The sequence below is a fragment of the Nycticebus coucang genome, chromosome 1 (genome assembly GCF_027406575.1).
Source record: "Nycticebus coucang isolate mNycCou1 chromosome 1, mNycCou1.pri, whole genome shotgun sequence".
Lineage (NCBI taxonomy): Eukaryota > Metazoa > Chordata > Mammalia > Primates > Lorisidae > Nycticebus > Nycticebus coucang.
Genome location: NC_069780.1, coordinates 50,782,051 through 50,801,377, shown reverse-complemented (window position 1 = coordinate 50,801,377; position 19,327 = coordinate 50,782,051). Strand labels below are relative to the sequence as shown.

Here is a 19,327-nt window from a genome sequence, read left to right as displayed (position 1 = left end):
TTGATTCTGTTTTTGGATTTCCTTTTGGTTATTTTCCACTTTATTAGCAGTTTTCTTCATTGTTTCCATCATTTCTTTCATTGTCTTCAACATGTGTATTCTAAATTCCCTTTCTGTCATTCCTAACATTTCTTTATAGGTGGAATCCTCTGCAGTAGCTACCTCATGGTCCCTTGGTGGGGTTGTTCTGGACTGGTTCTTCATGTTGCCTGGAGTTTTCTGCTGATTCTTCCTCATGAGTGATTTCTTTTATCTGTTTCTTTGCCCTAATTTTCCTTTCACTTCCTCTTGCTCTTTAAGTTCTCGTGCCTGTGGATTAACAGTGGGCAATAGAAGGCCTGTAAACTTCTCTTCATGGTATCCTCTGGTCCTGCTGATCCTCCAGTTTATTCATGATTCTGTCCTGGAGAAGAGTGTGTTGAAGCCTTCAAACCCACTCACATCCTCACGACCCATTGGCTCTGCTGATTTTCATCGCTCACTCACTTACATGTTGGACCTACCATCAATCGATCACCAACTCGGGAGAAGCGCTCCGGCTCTCTCCAACGGCTACGGAGAAAGCCCCACTGCTCGCGCATGTGCTCTCATGCCTTGGCCCCTCCGGCCCCAACGCGCGCCCCTTTATAGTAGCTTTAAAAAAACTAATTAGCCACCTAAGAAAAACGCAGTAAGTAAATTCACTGCATTGAGGAAAATGAACAATAGATGTCTTTCACTTTAGAATTTCAGCTGCCTTTCTGCCAGAAATAAACTCTTCTCACAACAAAAATGATAACTGTGTGAAGTAATGCATGTGTTAATTAGGTAAATGTAGTAACTCTAAAATGTATACATATTAATACTTCAAAATGTGTCATATATGGTAAATAATTCCATCAATTCAAAAAAATTAAAAATAAATAAATTAAAGGGTAGCTACCAAAGGATGATCTTGGCAGTACTTGTATTCAAGACAGTTAAATTCTAGTTCAAAGATTTTAAAGTGAATTAATAAAAATAGAAAGAATGTAATAAATATCAACTGAGTATTAAAGTGAAGCTAAGGAATAAAGACATTTAATAAGATATATATACAGAAGTATTAACAAAACCCTGTAGCATATGACTATTTTCAAATATGGTGCGCTCTCTTTGTATGTTTGTGCTAACCTAATATTATTACATTATTTGGAATATGAACAACAAAATACATGTAAATATTCACAAACATGGGAAATTCTGTTTTAGACTATCTAACTTACTCATATTTTGTATGTATACTTTGTAGTGATTTTCATTTTACAAAATGGTAAAATGTAACCTGACAGAAAGATGTGGTTCTTGTGTGTCACTGGGTATAGGCAACCATTCCCAAAAGGGTGCTTTTGAAATAATTGAAAGGGAACTGAATATGGGAATTCTGAGTTTGTAAGTTTTTAATCTGTGGTTTTAAAGTAGCAGTTTTTCCATTAAGCATGTCATTCCTGAAGGAAATGTATTGTTTGTGATGTGCTTGGAATGGTTTTGAGTGTTGAGAACCTTAGAGTGCACATGACAGCCATAGGCCTTGCTCCCGCGGAGGCACATCATGGGCAGGGAAGCATGGAGGTGGGGAACCTTTACTCTCAGCCTGTGACAAAAATGGTATAAAAATAACACGCTAAGTTTATTAGGGAATAAGTTTATTGGAAAACAATTGGGATGAGGTGTTAGAGTAACAGCAGTAGGGGTTCTGAGTGCTACTTTAGGTATAGAAGTCAGAAAGGGCTCTTCAGGAGTAAAATCTGTGTGAAACCTGAAGGATAAGAAGCTGTACCTGGAGGAGCTTTCTATGCAAAGAGAATAGCTAGTGAATAGGCCCACAATAGAAAAAAAAAAAAACCCTCAGTGTTAGAAATGGGCCCTGAGTGGAAAAAAAGCTCAGAGTTAGAACAGAAAAGAGGACTATGTGCTGGAATGAAAGGGAGGACTCCAGAATGAACCTAGGATTTTGTTTTAAGAAAGTTGGGGGTGATGGAGAAGCTATTAAGTGACATGGCAAAGACCAGAAGGGAAACATATTAAATTTGAGATGCCTCTAGGATATCTACACGGAGATAGCTGGGGACAATTTGGGAAATTTTCAGTTTTCAGTTGAGGGTGAGGTCAGAGCTCAAAAAAAAATACATCGTTTTTTTTTTTTTGAGACAAGAGTCTCACTGTGTCACCCTTGGTAGAGTGCGGCGGCATCACAGCTCACAGCAACCTCAAACTCTTGGGCTTAAACGATTCTCTTTCCTCCAGCCTCCCAAGGAGCTGGGACTACAGGCACCTGCCACAACGCCTGGCTATTTTTTTGCTGTTATTGCCATTGTTGTTTGGCAGGCTGGGGCTGAGTTCGAACCCACCAGCCCCACTGTATGTGGCTGGCGCCCTAGCCGCTAAGCTATAGGAGCCAAGCCAGATCATCATTTTTCAAACTGTGAGATTGACCTCTACTTTTAACATGAGTAAGACATTTTGAATTTCAGTCCTGGGAAGTAAGTAGTCTCAAAACTAGAAAGTGAATGAAAAGCTCTATGATTTTGAAACTAAGAGAAACCTATAAATCCAAACCACAGTATAATGTGGAGGTTAATTGAGATGCAGATCAAGCTTTCACTCCTATTCAGAATTCTTTTCTTCCATACTTTACTCATTGACTGTTGTTTCTCTTCTCCAAACCTTTGCATGTGCTGTCACCTCAACTAGATTGTTCTTCTCCTGTGTCCCCCTCCACCCACCTTGCACTGACTCTTTCTCCTGATCATCTTCTGACTCATTCCTTCCCTTACCACCCTCATTTCCTAACTTTCCTGATTTTTCCCCTTACACCTTCCCTATCAAAAGTAGGGTGGTAGGTTGGCTTCTGTGTACTTCACAAGCCTGTGTGTTACCTCTGAAGTGGCACTGATACATATTATTATTGTATGACTGTATTCCTGATTTCGTCAACTGTCATTGTGCTCAAGCAGATAAGATATATACATAAGATACAATAGAATAGATTCTCCCAAATTCAGCATGTTCCTTGCCAGGATTCCCCCATTTTCCTTTTGTCTTCCTGAAGAGTTGTAATTGTTTCTTCAACAATTAGTTCATCTGGTGCACACAATATTTGCATATTTCTCTGACATTCTCCGTCTTACCTACCTGAGTTGATTTTACTTGAGTTGATCACTTCTTCTTTACCTTGTTATTAATTTTACTGCTTCTTATCATAGCAGTAAGCACCCTGCATTGAGGTCATTTATTTTCCATTCTAGGTGACAACAATGGCAAGTCTTTATTTAGGAGCTACTGTGAGCACTGTGCTAGGTTCTGGGGGTATACTGATGAGCAAAATCAATTCAATCTCTATTCTTGATGCTTACAACTAAAGAAAGTAATAAAAAATTAATGACAGTAAATAACTATTGCAAAGTTGATAGGGCAGTGAAAAGGAACTACTATATTTGATACTATAAAAGCATCTAGTGGGGATTTGACCTTGAGAAAGTGACTCACAAAATTTAAGACAAAGGAGTTAACTGTGTGAAAAGAGAAAGGAAGAGTATACCAGGCAGAGAAAACTACAAGTGCAAAGACCCTTGTGTAATTGTGTCTCATAAAGGTCATTGACAGAAGGCTCTTGTGGCTGTAGTAACACTTGACAAGGTGACTCTCACTGCAGCTGAAGCTCACTTAAGGGGCATCCTTAGAGGCATGTGGGTTGTTATGGTAGCCCAGGTGAAAAAGACAATGGGAGTTTGGGCTAGGATGGTGATGTTACTGACTACTGACGGACATGGATTTGAGGGATGTTTAGACAGCGGTATTGATTATTGCATGGTAGTAACTTGAGTATTGGTGGCTGTGGGATTGAAAGATTAAGAAGAGAGTTACAGAAAATATTATTTGTTAGGTTCTAGCGTCCATAACTGTATAGATTATGTCTTCGGTTGTATTTGCTCAGCGCTCATTGACCACGTGGCACATAAGTAAATATTGAAAATGAATGAACAGTGTTTTATTTATGAGAAAGTTATGTTCAACTGCAGTTCCTACTGCCCTTCCTAATTATGGTGAATTACTAATACACGTACACATACAATTTATTATGGAAAATACTATCGTTAGGACCAACATTCTATTTAAAGTAGGAAATTGAAACTTGCGGAACATTTTTATTCTAATACCTTAATTTATTTTATTCTTAAAATGTTTACAATCAGCAATCTAATGTTTGAATAATAAATCCAAACATCTTAGCCATTACCATTCATAACGCTCATGTGGATGTGTTTTACAGGTGTATCCTGCTCCCCCTCTTGGGAATGAAGCCTCCACAGCAAAGCCTATACCTGCTTGTCGACTCTGTTGACGAAGGCTGTAACATCACTGAAGGTGAACAGACTTCTACCAGCTTATCTGGGACTGTCGCAGAGCTCTTAGCTGGTCACCATGAGTTCTTTCCACCATGGCTATTGCTCCTCTGTTCTGCCCGAAAACAGAGTAAGGCTGTCACTAAAATGTTTACTGGTAAGCATACTTACTGCCATCTTCACATGTTTTTTATGATGAACTAGTTATATCTCTTTCTTTCTCAGAGGAAAGTGCAGATGAAGCTCTGGGTCTTCCATTTGCTCTATCAGCTACTCTTAGCTGGACCTTTGTAAAGTTATATTACAAACAGACCATGGCATGTTTTTAAGATCATTGAAACAGTACCATTTCCCCTTAAGATTGTTGTCCTAACTACCTTAGCAAAGGTTAGAAGTATACCATATTTTCTGCAGGTGTCTGTGGGACTACATTTATTGTGTTGTTTCATGATGAGTTTATATGTCTTCAAGCTAAGTTGAACATCTTAAGAGTAATGAATACATGTTTTTTTTTTAAATCATTGTCAGCTACTCTGTGGTATTTTTCTTCGTGTAAGAAGAGAGACTAGAGTTAATGGTCCTTTAGGATAGCTCTTTTTTCACCTTTTTCTGATATGCGAGATTATAGTCTATTTAATATATAAAAGTATGTAGTCAGTTGATTTCCTTTTCCTTTTTTCTTTCTTTTTTTTCTTTTTTTACTACCATACTAAAGTTGTGGTTACTCCTGTTAATACATTATGTGAAGCACTTTTCTTTGTCTTGTGGGAAGTAAAAGAGGTATAAAATAAGGCCCTATTTCAGGATTTATAATGTAATTGGAGAGCTATTGATAATTAGCTGTATCACTTTTAAGTAGTTCTATATATTTTACAGTATGGTGAAACTTTATTAATTCGTTGAAATTATTTTCTGTCACCTGCTGTATTCTCTCCATTGGTTTACCTCTTTGATTCTTTTCCTACTAATGACAGCACTTTTGATTTCCAGGTGTCATATTCTTTTTGTTTCTATTGGTAAAAAATGTAGTTGGTAAAACTTTGAGTTAAAATGACAATAGTTAACATTCATGTAGCACTTAATACGCCAGGCATAGGTTAAGTCTAAGTCCCTTTTGGTCCATGTCAGTCATTAGAGAAAACCAACATTATTAGCTTGTTTTATAGGCTCCAAATTCATATTTACACTGTATATTTTTATAGTTTGCCTAAATGAAACACTGCATATACCATCATAGCTATTACCACTCACTAGCTGTCGGCCTTGTGCAACTTATATTCTCTCTGCCTTAGTTTCTTCATCTATAAAATGGAGATGAGTGACAAGCTACGTATGAAACACTTGGGACAATACTTGATTAATAGTAAGTGTAGTTCATAAATATATTAGCGATATTATCCTTATCATCGTATTCTCCTTTTTTTAGCAAACATTATTTTCGAGCCCTATTCCCATTATGGCTTATAAATCCAGTTCATTGGTTTTAACTGCTAAATAGTGTTCCCCTTCAGGAATAAATTTCTTCTTTTCCTTTATCCAATTGATGAGTATTTAGATCATTTTCAGTTCTCTGCTCTTATTAAAAATGTTTCACGAACATGCTGTCCATGCCTTTCTGTCCATTTGTGCTAAAGGCTAACCCTAGAAACCTAGACTTGGGCCTGCTGGGTTATAGGGTGTGTACATTTTGAGCATTTGAGCTTGTTAATTTTGCCAGATCACTAGCTAGTGTGCTTGAAATAATCTGTGCTCCTACCTACAATGTATGAGATTTCCCTTTTCTCTACATGTTTATCAGTGGACATTTGGTGTTTTCGGATTTTTTTTTTCTTTAGTGTCTTGTGCTTTTGATATTATTCTGATTGGAATGCTCTTTCCTTGAGCTGCTTCCTGCCTTCCCATTAGACCTCTGCTCAGATATCAATCACATACACACTTCTGACTATGGGTTTTTTTTTGTTGTTGTCGTTCTAGTTATAGTTTTCCCTCTCTAGCTACTTAGTCATACATAGCCTCTCTTTTGTTTTATTTTCTTCATATGTCTTATGAGTGTTAAATTGTGTTTTCATTTTATTTATTTACTTGCTGGTTTTTTACTTGAAGGAGTCTACATTGGAGTCTCCTTCACTACAATGTAGACTCCAAGCAAATAGAAATTTTTCCTATCTGGGGCACTGCTGTTATCCCCTAGAACAGGGGTCCTCAAACTTTTTAAACAGGGGGCCAGTTCACTGTCCCTCAAGACCGTTGGAGGGCTAGACTATCATTTAAAAAAAAGACTATGAACAAATTCCTATGCACACTGCGCATATCTTATTTTGAAGTAAAAAAACAAAACTGGAACAAATACAATCACACCGCCTCATGTGGCCTGCGGGCCACAGTTTGAGGACCCCTGCTAGAATCTTGAACAGAGCTTAAAACAAAGCTATCAGTCAGTTATTTGCGAGTAAATGAATTTGTATTTTCTTTGAGCCATGTTTTAGTGGAGAAAGTAATGAACTAGTAATCAAGTGGAACCAGGTTGTGGTCAGATTCCCCTCCCCTACTCCTTCCCTTGAGATGTCAGTTATTATAAATGCTGGGTTGTATGTAAACATTTGACCACATCTCTGTTGATGGTAGATTTGGAATTTGGGGGTAAAAATTTGAGTATATTACCAAAATCACTAATATTTATCAAATTGTCTTCCAAAAGACATATGTCATACTATATTCCTATCTGAGGAGTTGGTTTCTCTGTACTTCCACCTAGTGTTGAATTAGATCTGTGTTAAATGTTGTCAATTTGATATGTAAAAATGGTGCCTTATTTTTATGTGTACTTTCTGTTTACTATTGAGACCTTTCCACCAGTTTGCCTTTTTGTCTATGTAGGTAAATTAGTGTTTTTCTTATTGATAGTTAAGAGAGCTTTTATTTCATATTCTTTCATTCTTTGCAACTGTTTTCTTCAGCATTTTCAAATTATGATAATAATTTTAAAGTTTAGTATATGTGTTTTTCTTTATTATTCTGACTTCTTACATACATATTTAATAATTTTATCCATATTTTTTACTAAATAGTGTGAAATAACTTAGATAATTTACCACTATAAATTTTTCCAGCAAGGTGACTCCCTTTACCATTGCTTAGCCCTGTTGCTCTTACCATACCTTGAGTTTAGGTACAGGTACACATATGTATGCCTATGTGTGGTTGCTCTTTTTATAAACCATTTGTCAGTTCTTATAAACTCTCTATCAGCATGTTCATTTAATTTTTGTAATTTTCTTGTATAGTTACTCCATGCCCTTCTTTGTCATCAATATTATTTTTCTAAATTATATATTTTTACCTCTCTTTCTCTAAAAAAAAAGAGTTTAGAAAAGTGTTCCATTTATTTTTAATTATCTAATTAGTTCTAAGCATTTACACATTATTTTCAGCCAGTTACACTTCTGTTTTGCCTTGAAGAAAATATTTAAGCAGGTTTAATGATGTACTCTAGATTGACTTTAATAGCATGTTTTAAAATTATAGCTATCAATGATATAAACCAAAAAAGTTAAGATTTTGTTAAAATTTTAAGTTACAAAAAGTTAGACATCAAAAATATACTTTCTTTCTACTCATAATAATAGCATATTCCTTCATATATTCAAGTTTTTACATAGATTTTTACAATTTTTTGTCTGTGTTTCTGCATTAGTCCATTTTGCCTTGCTATAAAAATATACCAGGAGGCTTATCTCAAGTTTCAATGATGAAATCTTAGTACTTAAGTTTAAATTATAGATGTTTATTCATAATGGGTTATATGATCTTTCATGTAAATCAATCAATATGTATACCATTAGTTTGGCAACTTTAAAACACTGTGTAATGTAAGATAACGTTAGTTTGAAATAAGTTTTCTAGAACACAATGATAGCCCAGGATGAAGGAGAGAAATGGAGTGGGAAGGGAGGGAGGAGGTTTGATAGAGGGAGGGTAAAGGCGAGACCACACCTATGGAGTATATGACAAGGGTACAAGGCAAATCAGTCAAGTGTACAACATAGATGTTTTGGCACAATAATCAAGTAAATGAGGTGAAAGCTGTGTTGATTGGTTTGATCTAACCACGTCAGATTGTATAAAAAAAAGAAAATCAGCACATTGTACCCCACATATGCATGAATGTATTCATGATCTGTGTGTATTTGACTTAATTTAAAAAAAGAAAAAGAAATAAGTTTTCTTATTAATCCACAACAGGTATTTTCCTTTTCAAATTTAAATTGCTTTAATGAATTTACAAAGCCAAAAGCAAATGGACACACAGAAAAAGGATGTGAGGCAAGCCATCTCAAATCACTAGTAAACACTGATTGCTACAAATTTCTAGGCAGCAATGTTTTATACCCTTGTTAGGTCAGGCGTTTTCATAAATGAAATTTATCTTTTGAAATTATTTCTGTTGAGGATTTATTATCAATTGACTGTGTAACATGTAAAGTACAGATTCCATTTTTATGTAGATTTAGAGCTATGCACATTTGTTATTTTTTTCATGTTTTATTCTCAGTGGTTGCTTCTCTCAGTAAATTTGTCATCTAAGTACTTTAAGCTTATTACGACAACATTGAATTAATCAGCTTTCCCTCCAAACCCTCTTCACTCCTTTTGGCAAAGTCAGAAGTTAATGTCAGCTTTGACTCCTTCCTCTCTCTTTCCTTCTCTACATTTGTCAGACTCTACATAATCTCACGCTTTTTAATAATTCTCAAATCCATGGTTTCTATTTATCTTTGCTGCTGCTGCTGCTGCCATAATTGCTCAGGCCATTAGTGATTCTCAGCTGGAGTCTCTCACTGCCTCTTTAAAAGGTTCTGCAACTAGACTTGATCCAGTTCTTCTTGAATGATAGTCTGTTGATTTGATAACATATAATGTACTTTAAAGGTGGTGGCAGGGGATGTTCTATATGTATATTTTTTAAACAGAATCTTGTTCTTTTTTTTTTTCTTTTTTGAAAATAGAGTCTTACTTTGTTACCCTTGGTAGAGTGCTGTAGCATCATCATAGCTCACAGCAACCTCGATCTCTTGGGCTCAAATGCTCCTCTTGCCTCAGCCTCCCCAGTAGCTGGGACATGACATCTGGCTAATTTTTCTACTTTTGGTAGAGATGGGAGTCTTACTCTTGCTCAGGCTGGTCTCGAACTCCTGACCTCAAGCAGTCCACCTGTCTCGGCCTCCCAGAGTGCTAAGATTATAGGTGTGAGCCACCGTGCCTGGCCACAGAGGATATTCTATTTTTTTTTTTTAACGTTTCAAAATCTGTAATAAAATTGCAAAATGAAAATTCACATACAGATCATTACTCATTCAGCAGAAATCTATTTCAACTACCAATCACCCATGACCTACAGTTTTATATAGTTATATATTAATTTCATTAAATTAATTGTATGATAATGTTTATTATTATGTATCATTGGACCTACTAAAACCATAAGGCGACCTTGATTCTGCTGTACAAGTAGATAGAAAAAGATTTTCAAAATTGATGCTCACAAAAATTCTCATATGTATACATAATCATGCACACAGTTTTTTCCAGATATTCAATTTCATTATTGAGGCTAATATGCATTCAGTTGTAGAGGTAGAAATATATCAATTATTCATACAAAAAAGAGTATCCTGTAGTAACAAACCTGTCGTGTCTCCTGCAACTTTTTACTCTAATCATTTGGGACTTCAAAAAATCTTAACAAGGTGCTTTTATGGATACGTAAGATTGCCTAATGCTGAGTTAGTACCTCTTACAATGGAGTCAAGCACAGACGCTGAGCCAGTCAAACAATAAGCAATAGGTCATTTGTAGATAGGAAAAGGAAATCATTTTTCTGCCATTAATGTGCTTGTACAGAAAGAAAAGAAAATTATTTATATACTAGTACATACTACTAGGTATTGATTTATCAGTATTTATTAATTTGTTCATCAGTTTCTTACATGGTAAAGACATTTTCTTTCTTTTTTTTTTTTTTTTTATGTTTTAACTTGGTTGGACTGCAGGTGTGCCCAGATATATATTTTTTTTTTTTTTTATTGTTGGGGATTCATTGAGGGTACAATAGGCCAGGTTACACTGATTGCAATTGTTAGGTAAAGTCCCTCGGTAAAGACATTTTCTTTGAAAATAGGGCAACTTCTATCACTGTTTCTAACTGGTGACATCGACTTTTTTGTTTCTTCTCTAGGCTTTCGAAAAATAAGTTTGGATGACCTCCGGAAGGCATACATTGTCAAAGATGTTCAGCAGTACATCCTCCATCGTTTAGATCAAGAAGAAGCTTTGCGACAACATCTCACAAAAGAAACTGCAGAGATGTTGAATCAACTGCATATTAAAAGCAGTGGATGCTTTCTTTACCTAGAACGAGTTCTAGATGGAGTTGTAGAAAACTTTATCATGTTAAGAGAGATCCGTGACATCCCAGGAACCCTAAATGGTCTATATCTCTGGCTATGCCAAAGACTTTTTGTAAGAAAACAGTTTGCAAAGGTTCAGCCTATTTTGAATGTGATTCTTGCAGCCTGCCGACCTTTGACCATAACGGAATTGTATCATGCAGTATGGACCAAAAACATGTCATTAACCTTGGAAGACTTTCAACGGAAGTTAGATGTCCTTTCCAAACTTCTTGTTGATGGACTAGGCAATACAAAAATACTCTTTCACTACAGTTTTGCAGAGTGGCTTCTGGATGTGAAACACTGCACTCAGAAGTATTTATGTAATGCAGCAGAAGGACATAGAATGTTGGCTATGAGTTATACCTGTCAAGCAAAGAATTTAACACCATTGGAAGCACAGGAATTTGCATTGCATTTAATTAATTCAAACTTACAATTAGAGACAGCTGAGTTAGCTCTGTGGATGATATGGAATGGTACACCTGTCAGAGACTCCCTGTCTACTTTAATACCTAAGGAACAAGAAGTGCTACAGCTGTTGGTGAAGGCTGGCGCTCACGTCAACAGTGAAGATGATCGCACATCGTGTATAGTCCGACAAGCCTTAGAAAGAGAAGATTCCATTCGGACATTATTAGATAATGGAGCTTCAGTAAATCAGTGTGACTCAAACGGGAGAACGTTACTGGCTAATGCCGCATACAGTGGGAGTCTTGATGTAGTGAATTTACTTGTCTCGAGAGGGGCAGACTTAGAGATAGAAGATGCTCATGGACACACACCACTCACCCTCGCTGCTAGGCAGGGACATACCAAGGTGGTTAATTGTTTGATTGGGTGTGGAGCAAACATCAATCACACTGATCAGGATGGTTGGACAGCATTACGATCTGCTGCCTGGGGTGGCCATACCGAGGTGGTTTCTGCACTCCTTTATGCTGGCGTAAAAGTAGACTGTGCAGATGCCGATAGCCGGACAGCGTTAAGAGCAGCAGCATGGGGCGGACACGAGGATATTGTCCTGAATTTGCTGCAACATGGTGCTGAAGTAAACAAAGCTGATAATGAAGGTAGAACTGCTTTGATAGCGGCAGCATACATGGGCCACAGAGAGATTGTGGAACACCTGCTGGACCACGGAGCAGAAGTAAATCACGAGGATGTCGATGGCCGGACTGCTCTCTCTGTAGCTGCACTTTGTGTGCCCGCAAGTAAAGGACATGCGTCAGTCGTCAGCCTTCTCATTGACCGAGGTGCTGAAGTCGATCATTGTGATAAGGATGGCATGACGCCACTGCTGGTAGCTGCCTACGAAGGACATGTCGATGTGGTCGACTTGCTTCTTGAGGGGGGAGCGGATGTAGATCATACGGATAACAATGGCCGTACACCCCTCCTGGCAGCAGCTTCCATGGGTCACGCCTCCGTTGTAAATACCCTTTTATTCTGGGGTGCAGCTGTGGATAGTATTGATAGTGAAGGCAGGACAGTCCTCAGCATCGCTTCAGCACAAGGAAATGTCGAGGTGGTGCGGACTCTGCTGGATAGAGGGTTAGATGAAAATCACAGAGACGATGCTGGATGGACACCTTTGCACATGGCAGCTTTTGAAGGTCACAGATTAATATGTGAAGCACTCATTGAACAAGGTGCTAGAACAAATGAGATTGACAACGATGGGCGAATCCCTTTTATATTAGCTTCACAAGAGGGTCACTACGATTGTGTTCAAATATTACTGGAAAATAAATCCAACATTGATCAAAGGGGTTATGATGGGAGAAACGCACTGAGGGTTGCTGCTTTGGAAGGACACAGGGACATTGTTGAATTGCTTTTTAGCCATGGAGCTGATGTTAACTACAAAGATGCTGATGGTAGGCCCACACTTTATATCTTGGCTTTAGAAAACCAACTTACAATGGCTGAATATTTTTTAGAAAATGGTGCAAATGTAGAAGCAAGTGACGCAGAAGGAAGGACAGCCCTTCATGTTTCCTGCTGGCAAGGCCATATGGAGATGGTACAGGTTCTCATCGCCTACCATGCCGACATCAACGCTGCAGACAATGAAAAGCGCTCTGCTCTGCAGTCTGCAGCCTGGCAGGGCCATGTAAAAGTGGTTCAGCTTCTGATTGAGCATGGTGCTGTGGTCGACCACACGTGTAACCAAGGGGCCACTGCACTCTGCATTGCAGCCCAGGAGGGGCACATTGATGTTGTGCAGGTTTTATTAGAGCACAGTGCCGACCCAAACCATGCTGATCAATTTGGGCGCACTGCTATGCGTGTTGCAGCCAAAAATGGACATTCCCAGATAATTAAATTATTAGAAAAGTATGGTGCATCTAGTTTGAATGGCTGTTCCCCATCTCCTGTTCACACAATGGAGCAAAAACCTCTACAGTCAGTGTCTTCAAAAATGCAGTCGTTAACAATTAAATCAAATAGCTCTGGTAGTACTGGTGGAGGGGACATGCAGCCTTCATTACGCGGTTTACCTAATGGGCCAGCTCACGCATTTAGTTCTCCTTCAGAGTCTCCAGATTCTACAGTTGATCGGCAGAAGTCATCGCTGTCAAATAATTCCCTGAAAAGCTCAAAAAATTCATCTTTGAGAACTACTTCATCTACGGCAACAGCTCAAACAGTGCCAATTGACAGCTTTCATAACTTGTCCTTTACAGAACAAATCCAGCAGCATTCGTTGCCCCGCAGTAGGAGTCGACAGTCAATTGTGTCCCCGTCTTCCACCACACAGTCCTTAGGACAGAGTCACAATTCACCAAGTAGTGAGTTTGAGTGGAGTCAGGTAAAGCCCAGCTTGAAGTCAACTAAAGCAAATAAAGGGGGTAAATCGGAAAATTCTACCAAATCTGGATCAGCTGGAAAAAAAGCTAAACAAAGCAATTCTTCACAGCCAAAGGTTTTAGAATATGAAATGACTCAGTTTGATAAAAGAGGCCCTGTAGCCAAATCTGGGACCAGTGCACCACCTAAGCAAATGCCAGCCGAATCTCAGTGCAAAATTATGATACCTTCAACTCAGCAGGAAATTGGTCGATCTCAACAGCAGTTTGTTATTCATCAACAAAGTGGGGAACAGAAGAAGAGAAATGGAATCATGACAAATCCAAATTACCATCTTCAGAGCAACCAGGTTTTTCTTGGTAGGGTTTCAGTCCCACGAACAGTACAAGCTAGAGGGCATCCGGAGGTATTGGAGGGGTATCCTTCCTCAGAGACAGAATTAAGCCTTAAACAAGCCCTGAAGCTTCAGATTGAGGGCTCTGACCCTAGCTTCAACTATAAAAAGGAAACACCATTATAAAAGGTAATATTTCATCAACATAAAGATTAAAAAAAAAAGTATAGTTCCGTCTATTTGGACTGCTCTTTTTCCTAATATTCACATGGCCACTTCTTTCACATTCTAATCTCTACTCGAATGTCTTCTCTGCCAGACCTTCCTTAACCCCCTTTTACATCTAAATTCTCTCACCTCTGACACCCCTGTTTCCCCTTTTTTGCTTTATGTTATCCAAAGCACTTATTATTTAACATACTTTTGGTTTTTTTTTATTTATTATGTTTACTATTTGTCTCCCCCCAACAAAAATCTAAGCTTTGTGCTGGTAGCAGATTTTATCTATTTTATTCACTGTTGTATTTCATGTACTTGGCAACATGCTTGGACCTATGGGAGTTTCTCAGTAAAAATTTGTTGAATAAATGAATGAATATACTATTTATGGATCCCAGATTAAGAATTCTTTGCTGTTCATTTCCCCCTCCTAAAAGAACTTTGATGGTGACAGAGGGAGGGGCTATTTCTGTAATACTCATCTCTTTGATTTGAATAAAATAGTATATGTTATACTTAGTAGATAGTAAATGTTAATTGCATTCCTTTCGCCCAGAACAAAGAGAAGATTTAATCAGTAGAAGGTAATTTTTATTATTACAGATCTCTTACATCTTCCAAGTAATGCTTTCACACAGCAGGTGTAGAAATGAAAGGTGGTAAATGGATGTATTGGCAAGATGGGTATTTAAGGACTATGTTATGGAAATAAAATAGTTACATTTATTAAATAAAAATAGTTTTTCTTCTCCTTACCACAAAGGTGCTTCACAATGTAAGGGGAGTTAATGGGAAAATTGATAGTGTTAATGGGAAAATTGATAGGTAGATAATTTTTGTATTTTGCATACTTTTCCAGAAGCACATTTCCTATATTAGAGATAAATCTTAAGATGTCATTAGGAATCTTTGCTAGCTTGTACTACAACTATATTTATCCCACTTTGCTTAATCATTTTTTTCTTTTATCAAAATTGTACTCTTAAGCAAACTTAAATCTCTCTCTTTTACTTTTTTGTCCTTAAAGGTACATTTTAGGGATGATAAGCGAAGCATTATTATAAATAAATTCCCTAGATCTTCTAATAGTAAACACTCTTCGATGTGAATCTATGAGTAACCAAATGTCATTCACAAATATTTGTATAAGTAGTTGATGCATTCTCTCTGTGGCTTATTTGAATAAAAATATTTAGTTCTGTTGGTACAGCCCTTCAACTCATGGCTTCTTTTATAAAGGCAAAACGTAAATATATATTAATACAATAAAACACATGAATTAAAGTAAATATTTTGTGGCATTTTTAAAAGTAGCTTATAAGTTAAATAATGGATGTCTAATAGACAAATCTACTTTGTGCTTTACAAGATAAACGTTCATAAAAGGATATACAGATACATATTATGTGTGGTTATATATTAATATATAAAAATATAGTTATGTATTACATTATAAGTTTAATGCGGAAATTAATTAATCTTTTTTTTTTTAACTTTTGCACTAGTTCACTAGTTTCCTAGTCTGTGAAACAGAAGACATTGTGATTGGAGCAGTTCTTCAGCTACTGGATGAAAACATTAAATGCCTGTTGATTTGCTGAAAAACAAAAAAAAAAGAATGTGATATCCGCAATTCACTTACCTTAATTACTGTAATGTGCCTAAATAGTAAGGCTGCCTTCTCAATGTAACCCTCTGTGCTTAAAAATTTTCCTTTCATGTGCTTTGTATTCACTACACAAGAATAAGCACTTTTTTAAAAATGCAGATACGTACTGCAGTTCCCTGATAAAGGCTAAACATTTTGATTAAAGTAGTTGAAGATTTGATAAATGTGCATGTGCCATGATCAAATATATATGAAAAGGCAGTGTTTCTTGTATTTCTTGTATTTATTTTTTCTTTTCGAGATGAAACATAAGTATACCGTTTCAGTCACATTTGCATTGTAGTATGTGGCCTGTTTTTTGTAATTTTAAAAATGTCGCTCAATAAAATGAATCTTGTAACTCTTTTATGTTCACTGCACTTTCGGTGTTAGATAAAAATGAATTTCCAGATAAATGTCACATTGAAGTAAAAACATGGTTTCTTGGCAAATTAAAAAAAAAAAAATTCTAATAGTTTAGGGAGCTGCGCTAAGTAGTTTAAATCTGGCTTTTCCCAGTAGAATCTTCCTCATCTCTGGCTAAAAGTGTGAAAACAAACAACCAGACTGTAGACAGAACAAAGTTCTATTTCATCCACTGAGATGCAATTTTGCCTTCCACTCACTGTCATTCCACCTCCGTGAAAACAGACTATCACTCCTGAGGCATGACGCTTCTCAGGGACAGAACCGTGCCTCAGTTGCGTGTGTGTGCAGAGGGAAATGCACCTTCTACCTGAGGGGAGGTGTTTGATCCATGAATAATTCATCAAATACCCTTATCTCTTCCTTCCAGCCAAATAAAATATATTAGTAATATACCACTGTAAATGTTAATGCTGGCTTCTCTCTCAGCTGTTTCTATTTTGTAAATCACTGCATGACCAATGTAGCCCCACTCAAAGCCAATTGGATTAATTTTAATGGTTTAGTTGGATGAATATTCTTGATGAATGTAATATGTGCTGTCCCTCACAGATGACACCACTAATTCACCAGTCATAGCACATACATGCTCATCATTTGATTAGTAATAGTGATGGATTTGCACTTTTCTATCCACGTACTCTTTCCTGTTTTCTTCTTTGGACAATTGCATACAGGAGGGCTAGATGCCAGGGTTAAGGGAGAAGTCCGGGACCCAGGAAAGTAAAATAGGTTCAAGTGAGCATGTGGCTCACAGCCTTGACCTCCTGGATATACTCTGAACCAGTGGACCTAGCTTAGATGGGTCATGTGTATATCTGGGAAGTTGGCATAATGGTTTAGAAGCCAAGGTTATGGATTTGATCTTATAATGGGCCCTGTAAATCTTTCAGAACCTAGAAATTCTGTTCATGTGCTGTTATAAGGAGGAATGAGGAAAGAGAATTTGGAGATTCAGCACAAAACCATTGCTACTTCCAGAAAAAAATATTAGGAGTATGTCTTAGTAATAAAAGTCAGTAATGTTATCTTCACATGTAAAGGGCACATGTAGTGCATTTTTCATGGAAATAGAAATGTGTAATCGGTTATTATAAATGCTTCACTTGAATTTTGTTGTAAGGCTTTCTCTTGCTTTTTTCTTTTTTTTTTTTTAGAGTCAACAACATTCATTTTGTCTGTCATCTATAAATCATAATGTGGATGAAAAGATAAGTCATAAGTTCAATCAATGTTAAGATGACATGGCAATCTTAGTAACTCGAATGTGAATGTTTCAAGTATTGAATTCTTGTCCCTATGGGACATTTATTAAATACACTTAATAGGACTCTTGCAAAGTAGCCTTAAAAGTGTTAATGATTCTATTAATAAATAAGAACACATACTATTAGAACCAACTTTACTCGCGTCTCAAAGATAGTACATTTTCATTACTGTAGAGAATGAAGCTCTAATTTCTTATGTGTATTTTTCTTTAGAAAGAGAACCCTGAAAGCTGCCAGTTTTTCTATTAACCTTGAATTATTGAAATTGTATTTATTTAATTTTATTGTTTTTACATAATTGCACCTTGTGGCCAAAGGGCAAAGATAAGATTCATTACATAAGGGATTTGTGTTTTTCAAAGGCCTAAATGTCATATTCATACTATAAACACTTGAAACAAGTGGTAGGAAGAGAACTTCTTAGAAAAGATTTTCAAAAGTAAGTATTCTCTGGATGTTTTTATATAAATTATGTTTTGGAATAGAACATAAATGACTTTGAATTAGGATAAAGGTGAAAAGGGGTGCTGGAAATGCCCTGTTTTGCTTATTTGTTTCTGTGAGGAATTTAATACCATGACTGAAAATGACCTGCTCTGCTAAAAAATAAAAATAGTCCCCAAGTATGAAACTCCTTAATAACTATTTTTGAAATTAAAATGTTTAAATTTTGTAAACTGTTGCCAGTACACAACTATGAGGCCATGTGCATATAACATTTTTATAACATTCCACCTGTGCCCGTTCCCTAAAAGTAATGAGTTGACACTAAGTAATAAAAATGAGTAATGAGAAATAGAAGCCTGAATGTTTCTAGGAGAAGTTTTATAAGAAAAATTGACCAGAAATCAGTGTGCACTGCAAAGTACAGCCAGACTCTTTTGTCTTTCATTCTCACCCCACCCCCACTCCCATCCCCACCAGAGTCCTCACCAAAAATAGTTCACTGCTTAAAAAACAGGAGTAAATACTTTTCTCAGTATTGTTTTGGCTATGCAAATATTTGTTTTGCTTACTGTCCTCCATTTATACTTCTCAGCAAATGTAGTTGCAAACAAATGCTTTCTTTTTATTTTTCCCTTGGTTTGGGGTATATAAATAGCCTAAAATGTACATTGAATTTCACATTGTAAAAGTTTTATTCCTTGTATTATATAACACAAAAATCCCTATGTATATGAAAGTGCATAATAAATATATTTGCTTTACAGAGGATCTTGTTTTAATTTTATCCTTGAATCAGCAGAACATGCAAGATATGCTTATAAAAAAAACAACTACTAGTTGTTTTAAGTTACTTTAAACAATTATTGAGCAAATGAATTTGGAAACATTTTACAAAGGAAAAAATGACATACACCACCACCCAAAGGAAGGTAGAAAAAAACAGAATGATTTAAACTTTATATTTTCTTAAACTTTCTATAAAGTCTATAAATCACACCATGTCATGCCTCCGAGCATTGCTGTAATCCAAATAAATTGCATTTATGTCCCTTGATCAGCAGACTGTTATGGCCATCTTATGATGGATGATTTGGGGTTTTATTGCAAACATGATCATTCATTTCTAAATAAAGTTTGTGTGCTCTTTCCGTAAATGTGAGTCCCTTTTTCATGACCTTCTCTTTCCCCCACCGGAACACAGCACGTATACCAGTGTATACAACACACACACACAGTTGGCCCTTCATATCTGTGGGTTCAGCGTCCCTGCATTTCAACCAATGTGTATGGAAAAGGAAAAAAAGAAAATTCCACCAAGTTCCAAAAAGCAAAACTTGAATTTGTTGCGTGTCAAGTAC

At 36.6% G+C, this 19,327-nt stretch overlaps 1 protein-coding gene across 3 annotated transcripts in view; it reads left to right on the top strand.

Annotated features, from left to right (window-relative positions):
- The window catches only part of ANKRD50 (ankyrin repeat domain containing 50), a 49,348-nt gene extending 30,613 nt beyond the window's left edge, over positions 1–18,735 (top strand). For all 3 annotated transcript variants that reach the window (XM_053577217.1, XM_053577296.1, XM_053577368.1), the window contains 3 exons: positions 4,292–4,521; positions 10,600–14,150; positions 15,686–18,735. In XM_053577217.1, the coding sequence (XP_053433192.1) occupies positions 4,292–4,521; positions 10,600–14,147 (3,778 nt within the window). In that variant the 3' untranslated portion in view covers positions 14,148–14,150; positions 15,686–18,735. The remainder of the gene's footprint in view (positions 1–4,291; positions 4,522–10,599; positions 14,151–15,685) is intronic.
- Positions 18,736–19,327: the final 592 nt, after the last annotated feature.